We start from the raw sequence: 20,138 nt of genomic DNA, 5'->3' as shown, positions 1-20,138 counted from the left end.
AAAATAAATAACACAACCGTCTACTATCGAAACAATACAACACAAATGCACCGTTTTTAGCCTTTTGAACTGTTTACTTATTTATCTTTCTAAATATATTGACTCGTTTTAATAAATAATCCTTCACGAAAAAACCACTGCGGAACACCCGCTCACCGAGAAAACAAAAACAACAGTGTGACCAGATCCAGAAAGTTGTTACCCCTATTTCAAGCACCCCTATTTCAACAAATTAATCTCAGCTGTTGGTGGCGCGCAGAAAGAAACAGTGTTACCAGCCACAAAAAAAGAAGCTGTCGATAGTTTTGTTTTGCTCGCAAACTAGAGATGAGAAATTTTTCGATAGCTTTTACCCCTATTTCAAGAAACAATCTCAGCTGTTGGTGGCGCGCTTTCCTCCGCTATAACTGGCTGTCTTTTTTAAGGATGAAAAATTTGTTTGGAAACCGACTCTAACAACATCTAAGAAAGGGTTTGCCAAAATGAGCGGCCTCCTAAATGAAATACATCGCATTGCCACTGATATACGTTCAGAAAAGGCACCCGCCCGTAATAAAGCCATTGAGCAATTTGATCAAAAGCTTAATAGCTCCAAAGAAGCCCTAAATGCACTGTTCCAGGACAAAAAAACTGATTTGACTTGGACCTCTGTGTTCGAGTCGGCGAAAGAGGCAATATTCAAGGTTATTAATTTATTTTGAAGGTTGTTATTCATTTGCAATAACTATAACATGTATTTACTTTGTAGCATGCAGGCAATTTACAAGATGCTCGGGAAAAGACCTTTAAGTCTCTGGCAGACAAGAACTATTTGTATGGAAATGTGCTGGGAAAGATAATTAACTATAATTTGGAAGGTAAGATACCATCCATCATCTTGCTTACTTTTTATTAATTCCCGCCCACTATTCCTCAGTCGGCACAACCACTACGGGACACTTTCTGGCTAAGACAACAGTTTTTAATGCCTTCGAAGAGTTCATCAAGACACGCATTGTGGTGAAACATTTTGGTGAACGCATTCTAAATATTCTGGATAGAGGAATTTACCTCTCCCCCAGCTATGTCCGAGAGCTGAGGGTCAACGAATACAGTCGTAGGTGACACAAGCAAAATCGAATCTTTAATTAACAAATGGATTTACAAATTTGCCTGATTTTTATATTTAGGAATACTCTCTTATTTGTTTGAACTAAACATTGAGAACGATGAGTTTCTGCGCTCCAAGCTGTTAAAGTGCATCACAAAGACCTTACAATTGGCCAAGGATCGAGTGCAATTGCACAATGATTTAGTAGAATATCTGCCAGGACTAGCATACTTTGCACAGACAGCGATCAACTCCGAAAGGAAAGTAGAAATCGTTCGTCTATATTCTATTTTTGTCTCCGAGGTGAGTCCCACTAACTAATGATAATGATAAGTTTAAAATGCTTATATTTGAAATTTTTCATCATTTGTTTAGCTTTCTGTGAACTATCATCATCGTTTGTGCCTGCATATACAAGAAATTTTACCAAAACTCTGTGAATTTCATAATGATGATGTTTTTCGCGATGATACAAGAAACATATTCTTCAAATCTGTCATCCATTCGTTGAATTCAATGTACCCAAAGCTGAATCTATGCGATTTTACCACATTTCAAGTGCCTATCAATGAAAATTGGGCGCAAACTATGTGTAAATTAAAGTCAATCGTTTATATGGAGATTAAAGCGAATTCGCTGCAGCGCTACAAAACGGCGCAATTGAATAATGACAAATTCAGCGAATCCTTTATTAAAATGTCTGCGATGATAATGTTTATTGTAAGTCTCAAATAGTTTGGCCAATGCACTATTACTAAGTCCCAACAATTTGTAGGTTCTCTGGCATATTGAGGTCAAAGGTGCTGCCCCTGATGCAGCAGGTGATGTGCCTAAAAAAATTCACCGACAAAATGACCAAATGGAAACAATGTTTAAATTGATAGATAAAAAAGAGGCGACTTTTAGTGATATTTGGTAAGTATCAATAGGATAAGCCAAGTGAAGAGACTTTTTGGTGACAATTTTGTCTTTATAGGTTCGCTATTTTTGCCGAGCTATTGCAACTAAGCGATGGCATTTTAAATTTAGCCAATTACCAACAGGCTCTGACAATAACACTGGATGTCTTGCAAATGTACGGTAATGCCAGAAATTTGAAAAATATACGCCTATGCATTGTAAGCTTACTTAAGAAGGAGCGCAATTGGCTCGATACTCAATCATTACCACCAAATACATTTGGTGAGTTGTGGACACAGATAACAACCAATCTAATATCTGATACCACGGCTAATGGTGACGAGATTCGGGAGAAACAAATCATATTGCAAATGCTAATTAGGCATGGCAAATTGGACCCGAAAGTTGTCAGAAACTTATTGCAGACAATTACCTCGAATGAAGTTTTGAAACGCAACGAATGCATAGCCACCATACGAGAGATTTTCATTCGTTCGCGGCTATGTGGTCTGGACAAGGCCTCCTCTGTAGAGTTTAAACCCATTGTTGAGTGGGCCTATGCCAGTGGCGAGAGAAGCACCGCCACCCAAGCGATACACAATATTGCTGCCATTGATGCAAAACTTTTGGCGGATACCTTTAGCATCAGTATAATTAATTTTCTGGATGAACAGCAGCTTCAGCAACTTTGCAATCAGAATGCAGATGCCATTGGAAATGACTCCGAATCAGATCACAAGATGTTATCTTACAAATACAACAGAAAACTAGTTTGCTTGGATAGAGATTTTCTTGGCCATTTTAAAGCAAAGAACAATTTAACAACTGAAACGAATGGCGCAGCAAAAAACTGTCTATACCAAAACAATTATGAATTCCTGATGCGCACTCTTAATTTTCAAAATGCTAACGATAATCAACCAAGATCCATGCTCAAGAACTTGAATAGTCTTCATAAGCTTGTCTGTACAATGGAACGTCTTTTAAACTATAAAGTTTTCGATGATGCAAATTTCACCACATGTCCATTGATCAAGAGAATTGGCTTGTTCCTTAGTCATATTGAAGTAGGTGTTTTATATTTTAATAACTATTCGATTAAAGTTAAGTCTAATTTCTTTAGTTCCAATACAAAGCTAATTCGCCAGTAGCAATAAGCGATGCAGATCTACGTGATATTCTGCGACTGCAGATTGCTGTTTTGGATGTTTTTCAATCAAATCATGTACTACTCAACTATCTGGAAAATCAGCCAATAGAAATGTTAATTGAGTTCGTTGGTGTCACTCTAAAACAGAATTGTAAGTCCTTCTGACTTTGCCTGCGCATTGATTGGTAATACATTCTTTATGTTTCCTTAGCCATTAAAAGGGAACGCGCTGAGAATCACGACTTTGATACCATAACAGGGCTATGCCTGCAAATTTTAAGTGGTTTATGTGCATCCAATTCGCATCGCGACGAAGCCTTTGATCATTTAGCAAAAGTAACGATGCGCTGGCAGCCTAAGGACATTCTAATTGTCACCAAGGTGGGATAAGAATGAAAGGCAATAAGGATTTATATTTAATTGCATTGATTATTCTTTATGCAGATGTTTTGCAGTTGCAATAGCTTATCTGATGCTTCTTGTATTTGGCTGGTGGATAAACTGAAACCTGTCTTTCAGCATCATTACCAAGATTTGGATATTATAAGTGAAGTTGTTGATTATTTGCCAAGTAAGTTTGATTTTCCACTAAACCACAAGTTTTTTTAACTAATAAGTCCTTCCTTTTATTATTTTAGAAATTTTTTATTTTGTCTATAATATGGAGCATCAATTGGATGATATGTTTATGGCCTTAAATTCATTGTTGAAAATTGCTCTAAAGAAGTCCTATACAAGTCAATTGACAGCCAAAATCTTGTATTGTGTTGGACAAATTGCACAGCGTTGTCGCAATATATATGCCATGGAAAACTTTGGTGTTATTTGTAAATCAGCAGCGAAATTTATTACAATGCCAACGCTAGATGTGCGCTATGCAACTCTCTGTACTTTAACCATTTTACTGAATACCGAATGTGTAGCTGGCGATGCCATCAATGATGCCCAAGATCATTGGACATTTTGTGACGAATTATACACAAGCATTGACTTTAAAAAGTTCTCGGTAAATTATAACAAATGTGATTTGTCGGACTAATTGCAAATAATTGACATCTATTCTTAAATTCAGTTTGACGACGAGGATATGATGCAGAACAGTCACTCGGCAATGTTTCAAATTTTGTTAGCCATCTTTGCATTTAGTTCGTTTCATCAGGAAACTGCTTTGAAGCAACTATTACATTTTTGTGCTCTTAGAAAATTAAACGAAAGTATGTATTACGAGAACATCTATTTTAAATGTTAAAACTAATGGTTTGTTTTACATTTTAAAAGCTGATTTCTGTGCCTTAAATTCTCTTGTACCTTGCCATAACCGAACAATGCGTGATCTTTTAAGAACCTATGCCAATATGATGCTTCATAAGTGGTGCTCAAAGGGATGGCCTGTATCCAAGTAAGTTACTTGAATAATATAATTGATTGGAATTAATCTAAACATTTGTTTTAAGATTCCCCTTTTTTCTGTGTTACGATACGAAAACGGATTTTCGCAAAGCAAATGGCAAAAGCATCATGGCATATACAATTTTATATGCCAAGCCTGATGATATTCAGAGATATAGAAAAATAATTAAAGAAGAGGTAAAAGTGATTTGCCATTAGCAAAGGATCTTTTTCATTGATGTTTATCATTCTTAGGAAGCTCTGCCCCTAATCGCTGCATATGTAATGCCAGAATGCAGTAAGTGTGAGGAATTTCAAACTCCTGCATATCAACAACACTATAGGAATCTGGTTAACAATCTGAATGAGCTCAATGCCAAGGATATTGAATGTAATGCTTTAACAATTTATAATCTAATCAGTTTGCTTTTTGATGCTGAGGAAATGGTCAAATTATTTGGTGATTCGGTGCCCTGGATCAACAGTCGGGAATGGTATAACCTGACAACAGACTCATTATTTAAAAGCCTAAATTGGCACATTGTAAGTGATTAAAACTTTTGAATGATATAAAGATGTAATTTATTTCCTTTTTCATTTACTTTCAGAATCAGGAGTGTAATAGTCTCAATAATAACATTGAAGATCTAGGTGTCAAAGTTATGGCCACGCTTCAGACCAAACATTCCATTGTATTAATTGATCTCTTTGGCATATTGAAAACGAATTGTTACACTGCAGTCTTTACCAGTCAAACGTTACATTCCCTATTTCATTATTGTGTCATTGCAAATGCCGTCTACGACTCGGCGCGAATGCTAGAGCATCAAACTACCAAGGATAATAGTCATCATATGCAAAGCTCGTATTTTGTGCGAGACATTTGGTACTTTCTTGTCAGATTTCTTAAACATAGTGAGTATCATTTATTTGTAAGGTTACGGCTTCTAATAATTTATAATTTAACAGGACATGCCTACATGCATTCAGATTTGTCTACAAATGCAGCTCAATGTCAGATAGCCACGCTGGACTTTTTGAAAATGTTGCTAGAAAAGCCAAAGTTTCAAACGGAAAGGTTTTCCTCACACATGAATGAAATTGCCAAACTATTGGTTAATTTCATAGTACAAAGCAAACAGAAACCAGTGAAGGACAAGGCTGTGGTCATTTTGGAACATGTACTAGAGGCATATAAAACACAAATCAATACGCAGCCACTGCTGGAGGAGTCAACAGAATGTGAATTTTTGAAATCTCTACGAGAGCAATTTAATGAAAGTCTTCCAAAGACTGATAAGGGCAATGTCACCGAATATATTCAATCATTCCTAACGAATACCAGTGTGGAACGTTTAAATGATCTCAGGGAGTATGTAAGTGCTTAAAGCTTACACTACAAACACTCGATCGTCTTTTAAAGCTAATACTTATTTCAGATTTCTGAGCACAAGGATAAGCTGCAGTCTAATGAAAGTCTTCTTTTTGATTTAATTAATCGCCTTTTGCGTTTAGCAAGAGACTGCCACAATAAAAACACAAGTCTGGATGCTCTTAAGTGTCTCGCTGAGATTGGACCCATGCATTTAAGGCATGTCTCTTATTATTTTCAAACCGAATTTGATACACTGCAGGAGGTAAGATTAGAATGTTTAATTAACGCTGGAAACAAACACTCTAAACACTCTAACCGCTTTCAGTCAGATAAATTGCCAATGGAACAGTTTCTGACCATCATCTGTGAATCGTTCGAAAAGTATTTATTTGAATTTGATCCCAAAACTCAAGAAGCGCTTATCACTGTGGCTAGAAATGTAGTAAACAGCAAAGCAGGGATCAAAATAAAAAGCAAGTTTACTAACTTTATAGCCCTCAATTGTTGATTATGAAATCTATCGACTGTGTCGTTTCATTTTCAGGTTTCTATAGTAATCTTCAGATCTTTGTTGGTAAATCAAAGGATGTCAACTTTTTAAATAAACCAATATCTACCATTGATTGGTTAGCTGCCCTAGAGGCCACTAAACATTTGTCGTATGAATCCTGGATTTGTGCATTCATGTCCCGTGTTTTTAAAGAATGCGGTTGGCAAGGATTTGATAACTTGGCTGCCGAATCATACTCCTTCGCAGAAATCTGTTTGCAGCCCTTCGTAAAGTTGTTGCTAGACAATAAAGAGCAACACTTGGACAGTTTATGCCAGATGCTAGACCATTTTTTCCAGAGTTTTGTTAGTCAACAATCTAATCATGTAATATTCCAAGAAAAGCGGGCTATTAAAAAACTACTGAATATCTGTGAATGTATTAGAACTACAAACAATTGGTAAGAGATTATAATCAATTTTTAAGAAGATTTCTTTATTATCTTTCTATCTTTTTTTTAGGTGCATTCCCATCGAACTTAGTAACGTTGTATTGGCCAGTAATCATTGCCAGGCATATTTCCTAAGCGTTCTTTATCTGGAACTGTGGGCCTGCTCCAACAGCGAGAAGTCAACTGCGGAAATATTAGCTAATGAAACCTTTCAAGCATGTGCAAAAAAGGTAGTAATCCTAAGAACGATGATAAAATGATGTCGCTAAATTAAGTTCTTTTTTTTCAGAGTTACGAATCAATTGGTTGTCTGGATGCCATTCCTGGGTTTCTAAATCCACTTAGTTCCCGTGTAGACTTTCTTAACCATGACAATAACTTGTGTGGCATATTGCTGGAGTCGGACAATTCCCATAGACAGCTCTGTGTAGATATTATGAAAAGCAATGGCATGTGGTCCTGGGCCCACTTACGACAGCATCAAAATCAAGGGACAGAGCGAGACTATGAGATATTCTGGCGGCTAGGGCAGTGGAACGAATTGGTCGATCATCAAAATAGTCTAGGTGACATTGGCCGGGCTTCTGTTAATTTGGAGCAAGAGTTTAAGAAGTATCACTACTTGGCCCTTAAGAGCATTAACAATCGCGAGGAGGAAAATAGTCGTTCGGCCATTGGAAGTGCCTATCAATGCGTAGTGGACATTTTGCAGGACATCAGTATGGAGTGTCTACAAATTGTGTACAAATACATGACCTGGCTATGTACACTGACACAGGCAGAAGATTTTTGTCAGGTTAGAACGCGTTTCACTTTTGGGAGTTTAATTTCTTTTAATTTTAGTTCAATATTTATCCTGCTTACAGATTCAGTTTGCAACTCAATTATCCACTTCCAATTTGGGGCAACTCTTTAACAAATGGCAAACGGAACTGGATCTGAAATATGGTAATTTCGCTTGCAAAGAGTACATTATCTCACATCAAATTGCCTTATTTAAGATGGCCGGAACGCGAGCTAGTCGTAGGATGCAAGGGTTTTACAAGGAGAATCCCATAGATATGTATCTTCTAAAAGGAATTGCTGAATGTAAAAGTTCTGGGAAATTAAATCTAGCCAGCAAGTATATAGCCATGCTACGCGATCTAACTGGAATAAATAAATCGTCCAAGGTAAGTCTAAATAATATTAGTTTCTATTTTGAGTAACTTAGTCAACGCCTTTTCAGATAAGCATGTTGTTAGAAGATGCTGATGTTAACATAAGGACTGGTAATCACAGGATAGCCAAGGCCATTCTAAATCATATGGAGACAAACAAGGAGTTTAACTATTGTTTACAACGTGTTCCAGCGTTGCGCATGCAGGGCGAATTTTTATTGGACTCTAATGCAGAAAGCCTATCATCTGTGCTTCATTCGAAATTTAATGGTTCCCTCAAATTGCTTAACGATTTTGTCGAACACAAGGACACGTTGCAGGAAAAATTTCCACAAATTTTTAAATGGCAAGAGTTTGCTGCTTTTGAGAATGAGAATCGTAAGGCTGCCTATGCGTCAATAGCCAAATATGCGGATCGAGAATATCAACAGCTGCATGACTATCGTCAATCGCAGGATTACAATACACTTGCCGAAATTATTGCACAAAATCGCCAAGTGGCTGATAAAGTGACTACTCGGGAAGATCGCGACCATCGCATAATTGCTGTACACATGAAGCGTTTCGCTAATCTTGATGAGAAGGAGCTCCAGCGTATTGATGACAATCTTACCGAGCACTTGTGCACAGCTGTCCAGAATTACATGGCGTATTGCAAATTGGATAGCGGCCTTTCTAGCGCAGCCATTTATCGCATCATTTCTCTGTGGTTCACTAATGCCCGGAATATGGTACTTCTAACAAAATTGGAGAGCGAAATTCAAACTGTACCCAGCTATAAGTTTATATGTGCAGTTAATCAACTGATTGGCCGTTTAAATTCCAAAAATCGTGAACTGCTTAAAATACTTGTCGATCTGTTGGTACGCTGCGGTCAGGAGCATCCTCATCACACCTTCTATCAATTATATCCTTTGGTCTTTGCCAAATTGGATGGTGTAAATAGTAATACAGAACGTGAGGCTATTGCCGGTAAAATAATTGCTAAGATCCGTGAGAATAATCCAAGTGTTTTAGAGACTAGCAAACAGCTTGAGACCATGTTTCCAGGTATAATTCAGAATGCTTTGAAAATGAAAAAAAAGAAAAATTCTTAATTATTATTTGCAGTCCTTATTGCATATGCTAACCATGACTCTGAATCCGAGAACAATAAGCCGACAGCAAAGTCAATAGCTGAGCGCAATAAGTTGCGCGATTATATTCTACGTTTGAAGAAACTTAATGCCGTACATTGTCCCACATTGGAGCTGCCTGTGTCACCTAGCAAGGAGTATAATATAACCAGTGGGTGTTACACATAGTCTAAATGATCAAATTTATTTAAATTTTTCAATGTTTTTTCTCTCTAATAGGCATTGTCAAGTGGACAAATGAGTTTAGCGATTGCGGTGGATTAAATGCACCTACTAAAGTCATTTGTCTCTGCTCCGACGGACAGCTGCGATCGCAATTAATCAAAGGCAAAGACGATTTGCGACAAGATGCTGTTATGCAGCAGGTGTTTGGCATTGTTAACGAGCTCCTTCAGCAGGATTCGGAATTTATTGAGCGTAATTTGCATGTGCGCACATATAAAGTGACGCCGCTATCGATGCGTAGCGGCATCTTGGAGTGGTGCTCCAATTCCATACCTGTGGGTCGCTATCTGGTTGGCGAGGGCAAAAGTGGCGCCCATATGAAATATCGTCCCAATGATTGGAACAACAACAAATGTAGAACTCTATCGCATGTAAGATGAAGAAAATTGATCCAACGAAATCATTTTGAAATTTCAAGTATTTTCTCATACATTTTCCAGACTCATTTGCGGGCGCCTAAAGATAAACGATTTGAGATCTATAAACAGATCTGTGAGCATGTTAAACCTGTTTTTCATTACTTCTTGCTGGAGAAGTTTCCCATTCCGGGTATATGGTTTGAGCGACGCCTAGCTTATACCAATAGTGTGGCTACCACCTCTATTGTGGGTTACATTCTAGGATTGGGTGACAGACACACTCAGAATATCCTAATTGATGAGCAAACCGCTGAAGTCATACATATCGATTTTGGTAGACTAGATTTGCATGTTTATATTTAATTTTATCTTATCAATGAATTTTTTGTTTTAATAGGAATTGCATTCGAACAGGGCAAAATTCAGGCCACCCCGGAGACGGTTCCGTTTCGATTGACCAGAGATTTTGTGGCACCCATGGGTGTTTGTGGTACAAATGGCGTATTTACCAAATCATGTGAGGCCACAATGCAAATTTTAAGGCGTTACAAGTCTGTTCTTATAACCATACTCGAGGTTTTGTTATATGATCCCCTCTTTATATGGGGAGTACTTAGTAAGAAGAAGACCAACCAGCCAACTGGTGAGGAATCGGTCAATCTGGTGGCACAAAGAGCTCTACTCTTAGTACAAAACAAGTTAGAAGGCCGCGAGTCTGGCACTCTTGGAAACTCGAATGTAGAGGCGCAAGTTGAACGTTTGATAAATGAAGCCACACTTCCCAGCAACTTGTGTATGCTTTTTCCCGGATGGGATCCCTATTTGTGATTCTATTGCATTAGCTAATACAAAATACATCACAACAGTTATATATATTTGTAAGATTTTATAATTAAACGAATGTTTCTACTTTCCTTTACATTTGTATTTGTTTTTGTCATTTGAAATAATTGTGAAACTTCCTTTAAAACCCCAATCACTAATCAAATCTATTTCGCAAGGTTATTTAGTAGCTTATACGAGTTAGAGGCAATAAATCAATAATTTGTTATAAAAATAACAACGATATCAGGACCCCCACATTGAAACGGTTTGAAAGTATGCGATCTGCGACGTTATCGGTGTCGTCAGCGTGTGTCCATACATTCGCCCAGATATGGACTTGAATGCAAATTGGTTTTTCATAGCTGCACGACAAATAAGTTGATTGGTTATCAGCCAAAAAGGTGTCAGATTAGTGGCTAAAAAAGTATAAAGCCATATAAATATAATTGTTTTTCGCTCAACTTATCAAAATGATAGGGATAAACACAACTAACACGTCAAACGGTTCATAAATTTATATTAATTGTAGCATCAAGATTCCTATCAATTATATATATATACATACATATATGTATATATTATTATACAAGCACAAGTACTTTAAAAAATTCCTTTATGTGCAATGTTCACAAAGTTCAGTCTTTACAATTAGGCTCAACGCCATCAAATATGGGCGTGCCTTCGCCCCCTGATCCAGTTATAATCTTTATAATATCCAACAAAGTATAATTGCCAAGGAAGTTATTAACGATCTGCAAGGAATAGGTAAGTATAATTAGATTAAAATATAAAATATAAATTTCCACTTACCGTCTGGATTTTATCAATAACAGTGTCCTGTTCATAGCTCCATACATCACCCAACAATTCCACTCCTATTTGATTGATCAAGTCGTGAAAAAAGTCATTAACACGTTGTTCCTCTATTAAATTTGGAAAATCTATGTGGATGCCACCCAAACGAAAATCAATAGTCAGTCCAGTGATTCCAAGATAGACTCCAGCTTTAAGCCTGAATGTGATCAACACTGAAAAGTCCTTTAATGATGTTCTGGGAAAAAGAAAAGCATAGGAAATGAGGATACAAATGGAAAGGAATTTAACTGAAATATACTCACTCAGCATTGCCGTCGCCTGATAGATTCAATATATATGCCAGCGAACCCTTTGCTGTGTACAGAGATTGGAAATATGTGTGGGGCAATGTAACATTAATGCTACTGCGTCGAACGTAATCCGTTTGAATTTTTAACGCATCTTCAGGTAAATCGAAATCGGAGAGACCATGTAACTGAAATCCTTCAATGGAACCGGTAAAGCTGTAAACATATTGATGATAAGGATAAAGTTTTTGCCTCAGCATATATTAGCATATGCATATATTATTTGGCTTACTCCACAAGGTATTTATTATCCTGTGAGGTCGATGCAGGACCAAGTTCTAGTGGGTCTAATTGAGGTAAACCTAAATTTGGTATGGGATGACACATACGTAGACGGAGTTCCTCTAGAAATGCTTGAATTTCTTTCTCATATGCGCATTCTGCCGGTGCGAGGCTACTGTATATCAAGGCCAAAACCAAAAGAGCCTTCTTAATGTATTCATGGTTCGACATCTTAACTTGGATCTCTAGTGCGTTCTGCTTGCCAACGCTTAAGCGACTGGGGACTCAAACCATTCACCAACGCGTTTTGTTTGTCAGAAACTCAAGTGGCTTCACTTCCAGGTCCCATTCTGTGTGTCAAGATACGCGTGAACAATTTAATTTTTATATTCTACCCCAAAAACGCTTATCGCCCACACCAGTCAAGCACTGTTGTGGAATAACTTTCAGCTATCAATTTAGCTACTACATTCGATTAGCTTTAGAATAACTCTTTTATTTTAGCTAGCTAACGCGACTAATCTGAAAACGATTGCCCGTTGTCAACAACATCTTATCTAAACTGTGGTTTTTGAACAACCCTTCTCTTCCGCTCAAACCTCTGCTCCTACACTTGTTCCGGTGGTTGTCGCAAGTGATCTGGTATTTGTTGTAGCTCTGTTTTTGCGACTTGCATTGCAACTCCTTCGGGCAGATTACGTTCAATGTATTCCAGAAATGTATCCAATGTGGAGCCAGTCAACTTGTGAAAATTCATATAACGAAAATGTGTACGCACTTCATACTGAACGCGATGTTTCTTGTAAATGTGCACTGATTTCAAAAGGGTCATGCGATCATGGTGGGCTTTACGAGGCGACCAACTATTAACAATTAGATATTATTATTGAGTGCTGTACCAGAGAAATATTTTACTTACCACTTGCCGGTCTCAATATTTAAATGACCTGCTGCTGTTGTTGCAAACCAGGTGTAACTCTTAAGAACTGCAGGATCAATCCCGCGCAGCTCTATTTCCAGTTTGCTATAGAGTTTGTCCGTCTCGGGTTCCAATTCCAGTTTTATGTTATTACTAGTCAAGGCTGACAGCGCCCTTGCCGGCTGACCGCCGCGTATTGCTCTCCACACCTTATATATACAATAAGTTGTTAATGTTTGGGCTTTCTTTCATAAAATCATTTAAAATTACCTGCAACATGTTTTTATTTACAATTATGCAATTATGCGGTCCGATCAGTGTGACCGGCAGTGTAACGTTGGGCGACGTTGAACCCAGTAAACATATTATATGATATTGATATTATTTATTTACTGTATTAAATATATGTATGTTATGGTTATGACTTTTATACATACATATATGGCCAAATTACTATTTGAAATCTATTTATTATCTTAATGAATCGATCTGGAACATATCTGCAAATATAAATCCAGGAATCTTTTACCCGAAAGTCATGCCGGGATGAAGAAGTAATATAGTATTTCTGATACACGCGAAGCATAAATGCTGCGACTGTCTTTTTGGAAAACGGTTAGCTCCTAAAAGGAACGCCTCGATTATAAGGAGAAACATCAGCTTCCGAGTTTTGGGCGCAATTATGCGGTCCGTCTGCCCGTTGTTATAGAATTTGGCCACACTAATCTTAGTGTGTGACCCGATATAATATGTTCACTAGGAGAACCGGTTTGCACGTGCTAGACATTGACGTAAATAAATTCAAATTTTGAATTTAATTTTATTTCGTATATTGGTAAGGAGCTGTATTCAATTTTAAGACTTTAATAGAAAATGAAGGAAACCGATGTCAAAAGTAAGCATTAGATGGTAAAGACAAAAAAACAAAACAAAAGTGACTTTTGCATTTCTTTTGTTTGTGAATAGTGAAAAACAAAGATAACGCCGACGAGAGCATTGACGCCAGCTCTGGTGAAGATGAGTACGAGGACATTGCTGACGAAGATGATGAGGACATGGGTGCCGAAGAAGAACCCACCACATGCCTCTTCTGCCCGGAAATTTTTCCGAGTCTGCCTCTAGCTATTAAGCATTTGGACTCCGAACACAAAATCAAATTACCCGAGCTACAGCAAAAGTTTCAAATGGATGAGTATGCCTTTATCAAGTTGATTAACTATATACGAGCGGAGAAGATTAGTCCAGATGATTTGCTTAAGAGCGAAAAGTCTAATTGGGAGGATGAGAAATACTTGAAACCACAGGAATATGAACCATGGCTGTGCATTGATTTTGACTCGCTTAAGCCGGAAGGCCAAGTCGGAGAAATGACAGTGGCGGAGATGAGTCAACGTCTTGTGGAACAGGGCAAGTTATTGCAGCAGGCCAATGATGATATGGAACGAATGCGACAGGACTTTAAGGCTCTATTGGCTAAAGTTCATACCGATGATAGTGGTGGGGATGCGGATAGTAAAAGCAAAAGTAACGCTCCGACTTTGCGAAACAATCCAAAACTCGACAAGGAGTACTTTAACAGCTATTCATATTTCGGTATTCATCACGAAATGCTTAGCGATTCCGTGCGCACGAGTAGCTATCGACGTGCCCTGATCGACAATTCCGACATTGTGAGTGGCAAGACTGTTCTGGATGTGGGATGTGGCACCAGCATCCTCTCGATATTTGCATCACAAGCAGGAGCAGCCAAAGTGGTAGGCATAGATGATTCGGAGATTGTCTACACTGCCATGGATATTGTTCGGTGAGTCGGTCTAAAGGTTATTAAAAACCATTGAACTAATTAACTTTTATTCAATTAATGTAGAAAAAATAAACTCACAAATATTAATCTAGTCAAAGGACGTTTGGAGGATACAGTTTTACCCGATGACAAGTACGATATTATAATATCCGAATGGATGGGTTACTTCCTGCTATACGAGTCCATGCTTGATAGCATCATTTATGCCCGAGAGAATCATCTTAAACCCGGTGGTCTTATACTGCCAAATCGTTGTACACTCAGCTTATTTGGCCATGGTGACGATAAGCTCTATGAAGAACAAGTTGAATTTTGGTCGGATGTGTATGGCGTTGACATGACTGCTCTGCGTGGTCGTTCCATACAGGAGCCTCTCATGGAAGTTGTACAAAAGAAGTGTATGCTAACTGAACCGGAAGAAATCGCCAGCTTTGACATGATGACTGTGGACTTGGGATATTCCAATTTCACATATAACTTCAATCTGAAGTGTACACAATCGGGCAAGCTATCGGCCTTTGTGGGTTATTTTGATACATTCTTCGACCTGCCTCATTCCGTAATGTTTAGCACTTCTCCTGTTCATAAACCTACTCACTGGAAGCAAACAATCTTCTTTTTGGAAGCACCGCAGGCGGTTAACGAGGGCGATGTCATAACGGGCACTATCCACACGCGACGGAATCTGGAGGACATCAGATCACTTAATGTGGAAATCAAAGCGTTTGGCAAATTAAACAAATATAATGTAAATTAACTATGCATTTGATTGATAATTATGCGATATTTCAAATATACACAGAACCTTTTTTTAAACCGTTTGTGATACTACAACATTGTTTCCGAAATCGTTTTTAATTAAAGATTCGTGTTGGGGGAGGGGCTGACAATTATGAACTTAATTATTGACCTTTAAAAATATTATGTAATATATATATATATAAATTAAAATGAGTCCGCACATTTTGTAGATAACCTTGACACGGATGCGTGGCCGAAAAGATTTAGCGATTGGTGTTGGACGCTTTAAGCGGTGTTGGTCTCCAATTCGGAAGCGGGAATCTCGGGTTCTTCATCGTTGTAGACATTTTCGGCCATTTGCCATACCTGCATGATGTTGTCCTCTGATACAGAGCAAATAATCCACGGCTCGTTTGGATTCCATGAGAAGTCACTGATCTTTGCCGTGTGACCACCATGGATGAACAGCAACTCGGGTGGGCCGTCTTCAGCATCTTCGGAGCTCTGCTCTTCACCAATTTTGGACAAGTCCCAGACATGTAGGCGACGATCTGTTCCAGATGACGCAAGGATTGTTTCATTATGCGGCGACCATTGTACTTGGAAAATTTCATCCTTGTGCGACTCAAAGGAATGTAGTTTCAATTTTAAATTACGCAAATCCCACAGGGCTACGGTTTTATCCGCCGATCCCGTGGCCAAAATAAACTCTGAATAAGGATTGAAGCTCAGACAATTGACTTCAGCTGTGTGAGCGTCAACAGTATGCGATGGCTTGGATGTGTTATTGTTGCGCGTATCCCAGATCATCAGCTTCTGATCATCTGCTACGGAACCAAAGAGCGATTCATGCAGCAAATGCCAGGCCACATCCTCAACAACGGCGGTGTGGCCAGTGAAAATGTTTTTGGCATCGATCACTCGATGTTCTTTGGGAGTAGCGTTGATGTCCCATAAGCAGATAGTGTGATCATCAGAAGCCGAGAGCAAGTAGCCTAAAAATGGGACAGGTTAAAAAAAAAAATAAACAGAATGTCACACCTTTTACACATACCATTCAGATTTGGATTCCAAGAAAGGCCATAACCTTCTTTTTGGTGGCCACGCAGCCGTAGGTCCGGTTGGCATTCACCTGAAGGTTCCGGTTTGCTGGGATGTTTAGTATAATCAAATACAAGCACATCGCTAGATGGGGTCTTAGTAGCAATAACGCATGCATTCTGCGGCATATATCTGGCTCTGTTCACCTCACCCTCGTGGTTGATTTTGATCTCGATCTCGATTTTGCCACACACCGACCCAAAGCCACCAAATTCGCCCTTCTCATTGTCATAATGGGATCCATCGAACTGGGCATCCTCACTAGGAAGTTGAACGCTGGCAATAAGCAAATGATTCTGTTCGTCAGACGTGTGGGTACCCAAGATGAGGCGATGTACCGAATAATCCTTGCCATCTTGTTTTGTTACATCGGGAAGCCATTGTGCCGTTAGCGAGGGCCATTCCAAGGCATGCGTCATTACTAAATCGTATAGAAACGGCGTGTTTTTCTTCCATATCTTGTACTCCTCGTTGATCACACGCTCCTCTACGGCATCGTCAAACGATTCGGCTGATTTTCATATTAAAAAAAAAAAAAAGAGATAAAAGAAATAAAAAATTTAAAGTTAAAATAATTTGTTTAATTAGAAACATGCATTTCATTACCATTATCACTGCGATCCACCATCTTGGACTCTTTTGGCAGTTCTCGGTCAAAGCGTCGTAGTAATTGGCAACAGAAAAAAATTCGGGCGCCAAAACAATAAAAGCCAAGTCGGCGGCGGCAAAGCGCGTGAACAGCAGAATCGGCGAAAAATCTTATGAAGCCTGCAACTGATGAAATCAAAGCGCAATATTAATATAAATACAGTTAACCAATTCAGAGACTATCAACAAATACTTTTTTCGAAAACTCACACTTTTAGCAAGCGTACTTGCCAGCGCAAATTGATGCAAAATTTTTAATTTTTTTTGTATGCGCGTCGGCTTCTTAATGGAAAGAAGATGGCTCCATCGATAGTATCGATGGAATTTATAAAGTGCGATAGATCGATATACATTTTTCGATGGCGATTTATCGAACTTGATCACATGTATCTTACGTTGTGATTTGATTTCATGTAGTGGGGGAAATCTAATCTTAATCAACTATCAAAAAATCGGAAGAAAGCGCACTTTCAAACCAATCTATTGTTCATTTAAACTATGTTTTATAGCACAATAAGTGTATCACGATTACTTTTTTGTTAATTTCGTTAAAAATTTAATTAAATGGACTTAAAAACATAATTAATTATTTTGTATTTTATTTGCGTGGCTTAACAGATTTGCCGCTTTTAAATTACCGATGGAACCATCGATTATAGCGATGGTTTCTTCCAGCGATGGAATAAGACCAAACCATCGATACTATTGACTTTTTTTCCATCACTGAAAATTCCACCGAGTGGAGAGACTATCGATGGATTCCCACCTCTAATCAGCTGTTATAGTGAAAATCCCAATTTATTTGGTGACATGTAAAAAATACCAGAAAATACTAAACAATCAAAATTCAAGACGTCGATACATTTTTACCAACACTGTCACTCTTGGTATTATCGACATGACGAAAGTTTAGTGTTTGTTTCTTACAAATTGTTTTATATTTTATTGCTATACATTTTGGGCCATTTTAGCGTGTAACCAATTCGTAGCTAAAAACCGCGTAAAAATTTATACCGAATAATGTAAAAAACTACAAATAGTTGGTCAAGTGATTGCTATTACCAAAACAAAACAACCGACCAAAAATAGATTTTATATATTTTCAAAACCTGTTGTGGGCGCCAACAAATTAAAGCTTTTTGCTGCCAACAGCAGATGGAGTCTTAACGTTGCAGCGATGCCACAGAAAACTGAAGAGCTAAGTTAACTGGCCTTGTTTGTTTAAAATCAACCTGGGGAAAATTTTCCAATAATTGCAGCAGCAGTCAAACATTGAATAGTGAAGATGTCTCATAGTGCTGTAACAGCCAATGACGAAACGGGTAAGCGCAAGTGAAATTCCCGTAAGAAAAACTTTCACTTTAGCCCTTTACTTGTTTGTGGAATTTCTTTGTATAATCTTTGTTATTTATTTGCTGATTAACATTAATTATAGACTATTCCGATAAGGATGAATTGGATCCGGCAAAGAAGTATTTGAATCATTTGCTCAATAATGGTAGCCAAGAGGGCGATAGCGGGACCGAATTGGAATTACCGTCATGGTACAATGAACAGTTATTTAAAAGGTAAATTGCAAAAGTGAAATTTACCTATAATCAATATACAAGACTTACCTGCTAAAAAGTCCCCGACTGTTAGTTAACTGCAAAAGTGAATGGAAAACAAATCTACGACTTTGACGTTCTTAGCATTGAATACTATTGTTTATTTTTTAGGGGTCAAAATTACTTTAACAAATATCGCTTTGTGATGTATACTGGCATGTTGTATGGATTAATTTCTGTGCTTGCTGTGCCTTCGATCCTGCGAGTCCTCAGCTGCTCTCACCAATCATCAACTCCTTTGGATGCCTATCGTCGCTATGTTCGAACGATTTTCCATGCCATTTCCTGGTACACCTATCCGGTCGAAGATAAGTCGAGCAAATTCTGGAAAAGCATAAAGGCTGTGAGGCAGGCCCATTCAACATCAAGTCGTGCATGCAGCCGACTTGGTGCAGGCCAAATTAACCAAAAGGATTTGGCATTGACCCAGTTTGGATTCATTGGCTTTATTACCTTGGGAGCCCATCGTATTCAGCTATATGATGAGGATTTTTTGGAAGCCACCGCTCACATGTGGCGGGTACTCGGCTATTTGCTGGGCATCAAGGATGAGTACAATATTTGTGGACGGAACTGGGCCGAGACGCGTCAGCGTCTGGATATAGTACAACGACGGGTATATGCTCCGGCATTGGAGAAAACCAGCGAAGAGTTTGATCGCATGGCCGAGGCTCTAATCAATGGATTGTGGCATATAAATACTATACTTTCCGTCGACGCTCAGCTCTTTTTTGCCAAACGTCTGGCCTATGTACCGGGCTATGAGTACTTTAGCTTTGACTATCGTCCAGGTGAGAAAAGGAATCCACAGCAGCGATTGTATTACTATGATCTGAGTTGGTGGGATCGTTTCGTTGTAAGCTACGGATTATTTATCGTAACCTATCTGCACAAATATAAAGTAGTTCGTATGTACTTAAACTTTCGCGTGTGGATAATGGATCTGCTGACCTATTACTTGCCATACATAGCCATTTGGAAATTTGGCGTTAAGGCAGCTTATGTACGTATCTTTCGGAGTGATGGTCAGGCACTCGGCTTTAAATTCCATTTTAAAAATGAGTAAATCTCATTGTTAATTATTATTACAAACATATCGCTCTATTTTTATTTTTAATTCTCCACAAGTCATTTTTAATTTTAATTGTTATTACTTACGTTGACATTTAACATATTAAATGTTTTTTTGAATATTATTACACATTATTCTGGCTTTATAGAAACTTATCAAGTCAGACTTTTGTTCAAATTTTAGCGAGAGCTATATATTATACAATAATTTAGGAACAACTATCTTGTCAAAAGTAATTTATAAGAAAAATTGTTAAACATTTTATGTAAATTATTTAATAACATTTGATTATTTTATTTTATTAATTTGTA

General features: G+C 38.1%; 6 protein-coding genes across 6 annotated transcripts; 3 read left to right on the top strand and 3 right to left on the bottom strand.

Moving 5' to 3' along the window:
* The first annotated feature begins 378 nt into the window (after nucleotides 1-378).
* LOC6651745 (serine/threonine-protein kinase ATM) lies at nucleotides 379-10,644 on the top strand. Its single transcript, XM_023180268.2, has 28 exons — nucleotides 379-683; nucleotides 749-857; nucleotides 917-1,096; nucleotides 1,170-1,393; nucleotides 1,466-1,810; nucleotides 1,866-2,005; nucleotides 2,067-3,057; nucleotides 3,114-3,291; nucleotides 3,352-3,521; nucleotides 3,585-3,711; nucleotides 3,779-4,146; nucleotides 4,213-4,354; nucleotides 4,419-4,539; nucleotides 4,595-4,727; nucleotides 4,785-5,072; nucleotides 5,138-5,444; nucleotides 5,499-5,905; nucleotides 5,969-6,166; nucleotides 6,230-6,377; nucleotides 6,449-6,854; nucleotides 6,916-7,075; nucleotides 7,135-7,641; nucleotides 7,712-8,017; nucleotides 8,074-9,055; nucleotides 9,116-9,292; nucleotides 9,361-9,737; nucleotides 9,807-10,059; nucleotides 10,123-10,644. The coding sequence occupies exons 1-28, from the start codon at nucleotides 483-485 to the stop codon at nucleotides 10,551-10,553; spliced, it is 8,376 nt and encodes a 2,791-aa protein (XP_023036036.1). The 5' UTR covers nucleotides 379-482; the 3' UTR covers nucleotides 10,554-10,644.
* Nucleotides 10,645-10,954: 310 nt separating this feature from the next.
* LOC6651744 lies at nucleotides 10,955-12,347 on the bottom strand. Its single transcript, XM_002074101.4, has 4 exons — nucleotides 11,946-12,347; nucleotides 11,669-11,869; nucleotides 11,361-11,601; nucleotides 10,955-11,302 (listed from the first exon to the last, which is right to left on the bottom strand). The coding sequence occupies exons 1-4, from the start codon at nucleotides 12,164-12,166 to the stop codon at nucleotides 11,186-11,188; spliced, it is 780 nt and encodes a 259-aa protein (XP_002074137.1). The 5' UTR covers nucleotides 12,167-12,347; the 3' UTR covers nucleotides 10,955-11,185.
* Nucleotides 12,348-12,410: 63 nt separating this feature from the next.
* LOC6651743 (28S ribosomal protein S10, mitochondrial) lies at nucleotides 12,411-13,201 on the bottom strand. Its single transcript, XM_002074100.4, has 3 exons — nucleotides 13,125-13,201; nucleotides 12,855-13,063; nucleotides 12,411-12,798 (listed from the first exon to the last, which is right to left on the bottom strand). Exons 1-3 carry the CDS (start codon nucleotides 13,131-13,133, stop codon nucleotides 12,543-12,545), a joined length of 474 nt encoding a protein of 157 aa, XP_002074136.1. The 5' UTR covers nucleotides 13,134-13,201; the 3' UTR covers nucleotides 12,411-12,542.
* A 394-nt stretch (nucleotides 13,202-13,595) lies between these two features.
* Nucleotides 13,596-15,474, top strand: LOC6651742 (protein arginine N-methyltransferase 1). Its single transcript, XM_002074099.4, has 3 exons — nucleotides 13,596-13,749; nucleotides 13,821-14,658; nucleotides 14,722-15,474. Exons 1-3 carry the CDS (start codon nucleotides 13,728-13,730, stop codon nucleotides 15,413-15,415), a joined length of 1,554 nt encoding a protein of 517 aa, XP_002074135.1. The 5' UTR covers nucleotides 13,596-13,727; the 3' UTR covers nucleotides 15,416-15,474.
* A 20-nt stretch (nucleotides 15,475-15,494) lies between these two features.
* Nucleotides 15,495-17,455, bottom strand: LOC6651741 (chromatin assembly factor 1 p55 subunit). Its single transcript, XM_023180119.2, has 4 exons — nucleotides 17,359-17,455; nucleotides 17,107-17,274; nucleotides 16,454-17,011; nucleotides 15,495-16,394 (listed from the first exon to the last, which is right to left on the bottom strand). Exons 2-4 carry the CDS (start codon nucleotides 17,126-17,128, stop codon nucleotides 15,685-15,687), a joined length of 1,290 nt encoding a protein of 429 aa, XP_023035887.1. The 5' UTR covers nucleotides 17,129-17,274; nucleotides 17,359-17,455; the 3' UTR covers nucleotides 15,495-15,684.
* Nucleotides 17,456-18,046: 591 nt separating this feature from the next.
* On the top strand, nucleotides 18,047-20,132 carry LOC6651740. Its single transcript, XM_002074097.4, has 3 exons — nucleotides 18,047-18,470; nucleotides 18,584-18,716; nucleotides 18,867-20,132. Exons 1-3 carry the CDS (start codon nucleotides 18,434-18,436, stop codon nucleotides 19,819-19,821), a joined length of 1,125 nt encoding a protein of 374 aa, XP_002074133.1. The 5' UTR covers nucleotides 18,047-18,433; the 3' UTR covers nucleotides 19,822-20,132.
* The last annotated feature ends 6 nt before the right edge of the window (nucleotides 20,133-20,138 follow it).

The sequence above is a fragment of the Drosophila willistoni genome, chromosome 3R, assembly GCF_018902025.1.
Source record: "Drosophila willistoni isolate 14030-0811.24 chromosome 3R, UCI_dwil_1.1, whole genome shotgun sequence".
NCBI lineage: Eukaryota > Metazoa > Arthropoda > Insecta > Diptera > Drosophilidae > Drosophila > Drosophila willistoni.
Note: the sequence above shows the minus strand (reverse complement) of the source record. Positions and strands in the feature narration are given on the sequence as shown.

What these genes read in the sequence shown, in the direction of transcription:
- LOC6651745 (XM_023180268.2), top strand. Translation starts at nt 483, where the DNA reads ATGAGCGGCCTCCTAAATGAAATACATCGCATTGCCACTGATATACGT. An exon ending in ATTCTATTTTTGTCTCCGAG is followed by an intron (nt 1,394 to 1,465) that starts GTGAGTCCCACT and finishes TCATTTGTTTAG; the next exon opens with CTTTCTGTGAACTATCATCA. An exon ending in AGGCAGAAGATTTTTGTCAG is followed by an intron (nt 7,642 to 7,711) that starts GTTAGAACGCGT and finishes TCCTGCTTACAG; the next exon opens with ATTCAGTTTGCAACTCAATT.
- LOC6651744 (XM_002074101.4), bottom strand. Translation starts at nt 12,166, where the DNA reads ATGTCGAACCATGAATACATTAAGAAGGCTCTTTTGGTTTTGGCCTTG. An exon ending in GATAATAAATACCTTGTGGA is followed by an intron (nt 11,870 to 11,945) that starts GTAAGCCAAATA and finishes ATATGTTTACAG; the next exon opens with CTTTACCGGTTCCATTGAAG. An exon ending in TCAGGCGACGGCAATGCTGA is followed by an intron (nt 11,602 to 11,668) that starts GTGAGTATATTT and finishes TCTTTTTCCCAG; the next exon opens with AACATCATTAAAGGACTTTT.
- LOC6651743 (XM_002074100.4), bottom strand. An exon ending in AATATTGAGACCGGCAAGTG is followed by an intron (nt 12,799 to 12,854) that starts GTAAGTAAAATA and finishes AATTGTTAATAG; the next exon opens with TTGGTCGCCTCGTAAAGCCC.
- LOC6651742 (XM_002074099.4), top strand. Translation starts at nt 13,728, where the DNA reads ATGAAGGAAACCGATGTCAAAA. An exon ending in GAAGGAAACCGATGTCAAAA is followed by an intron (nt 13,750 to 13,820) that starts GTAAGCATTAGA and finishes GTTTGTGAATAG; the next exon opens with TGAAAAACAAAGATAACGCC. An exon ending in ACTGCCATGGATATTGTTCG is followed by an intron (nt 14,659 to 14,721) that starts GTGAGTCGGTCT and finishes CAATTAATGTAG; the next exon opens with AAAAAATAAACTCACAAATA.
- LOC6651741 (XM_023180119.2), bottom strand. Translation starts at nt 17,128, where the DNA reads ATGGTGGATCGCAGTGATAATG. An exon ending in GGTGGATCGCAGTGATAATG is followed by an intron (nt 17,012 to 17,106) that starts GTAATGAAATGC and finishes TATGAAAATCAG; the next exon opens with CCGAATCGTTTGACGATGCC. An exon ending in TTGGAATCCAAATCTGAATG is followed by an intron (nt 16,395 to 16,453) that starts GTATGTGTAAAA and finishes TCCCATTTTTAG; the next exon opens with GCTACTTGCTCTCGGCTTCT.
- LOC6651740 (XM_002074097.4), top strand. Translation starts at nt 18,434, where the DNA reads ATGTCTCATAGTGCTGTAACAGCCAATGACGAAACGG. An exon ending in AACAGCCAATGACGAAACGG is followed by an intron (nt 18,471 to 18,583) that starts GTAAGCGCAAGT and finishes CATTAATTATAG; the next exon opens with ACTATTCCGATAAGGATGAA. An exon ending in AATGAACAGTTATTTAAAAG is followed by an intron (nt 18,717 to 18,866) that starts GTAAATTGCAAA and finishes TTTATTTTTTAG; the next exon opens with GGGTCAAAATTACTTTAACA.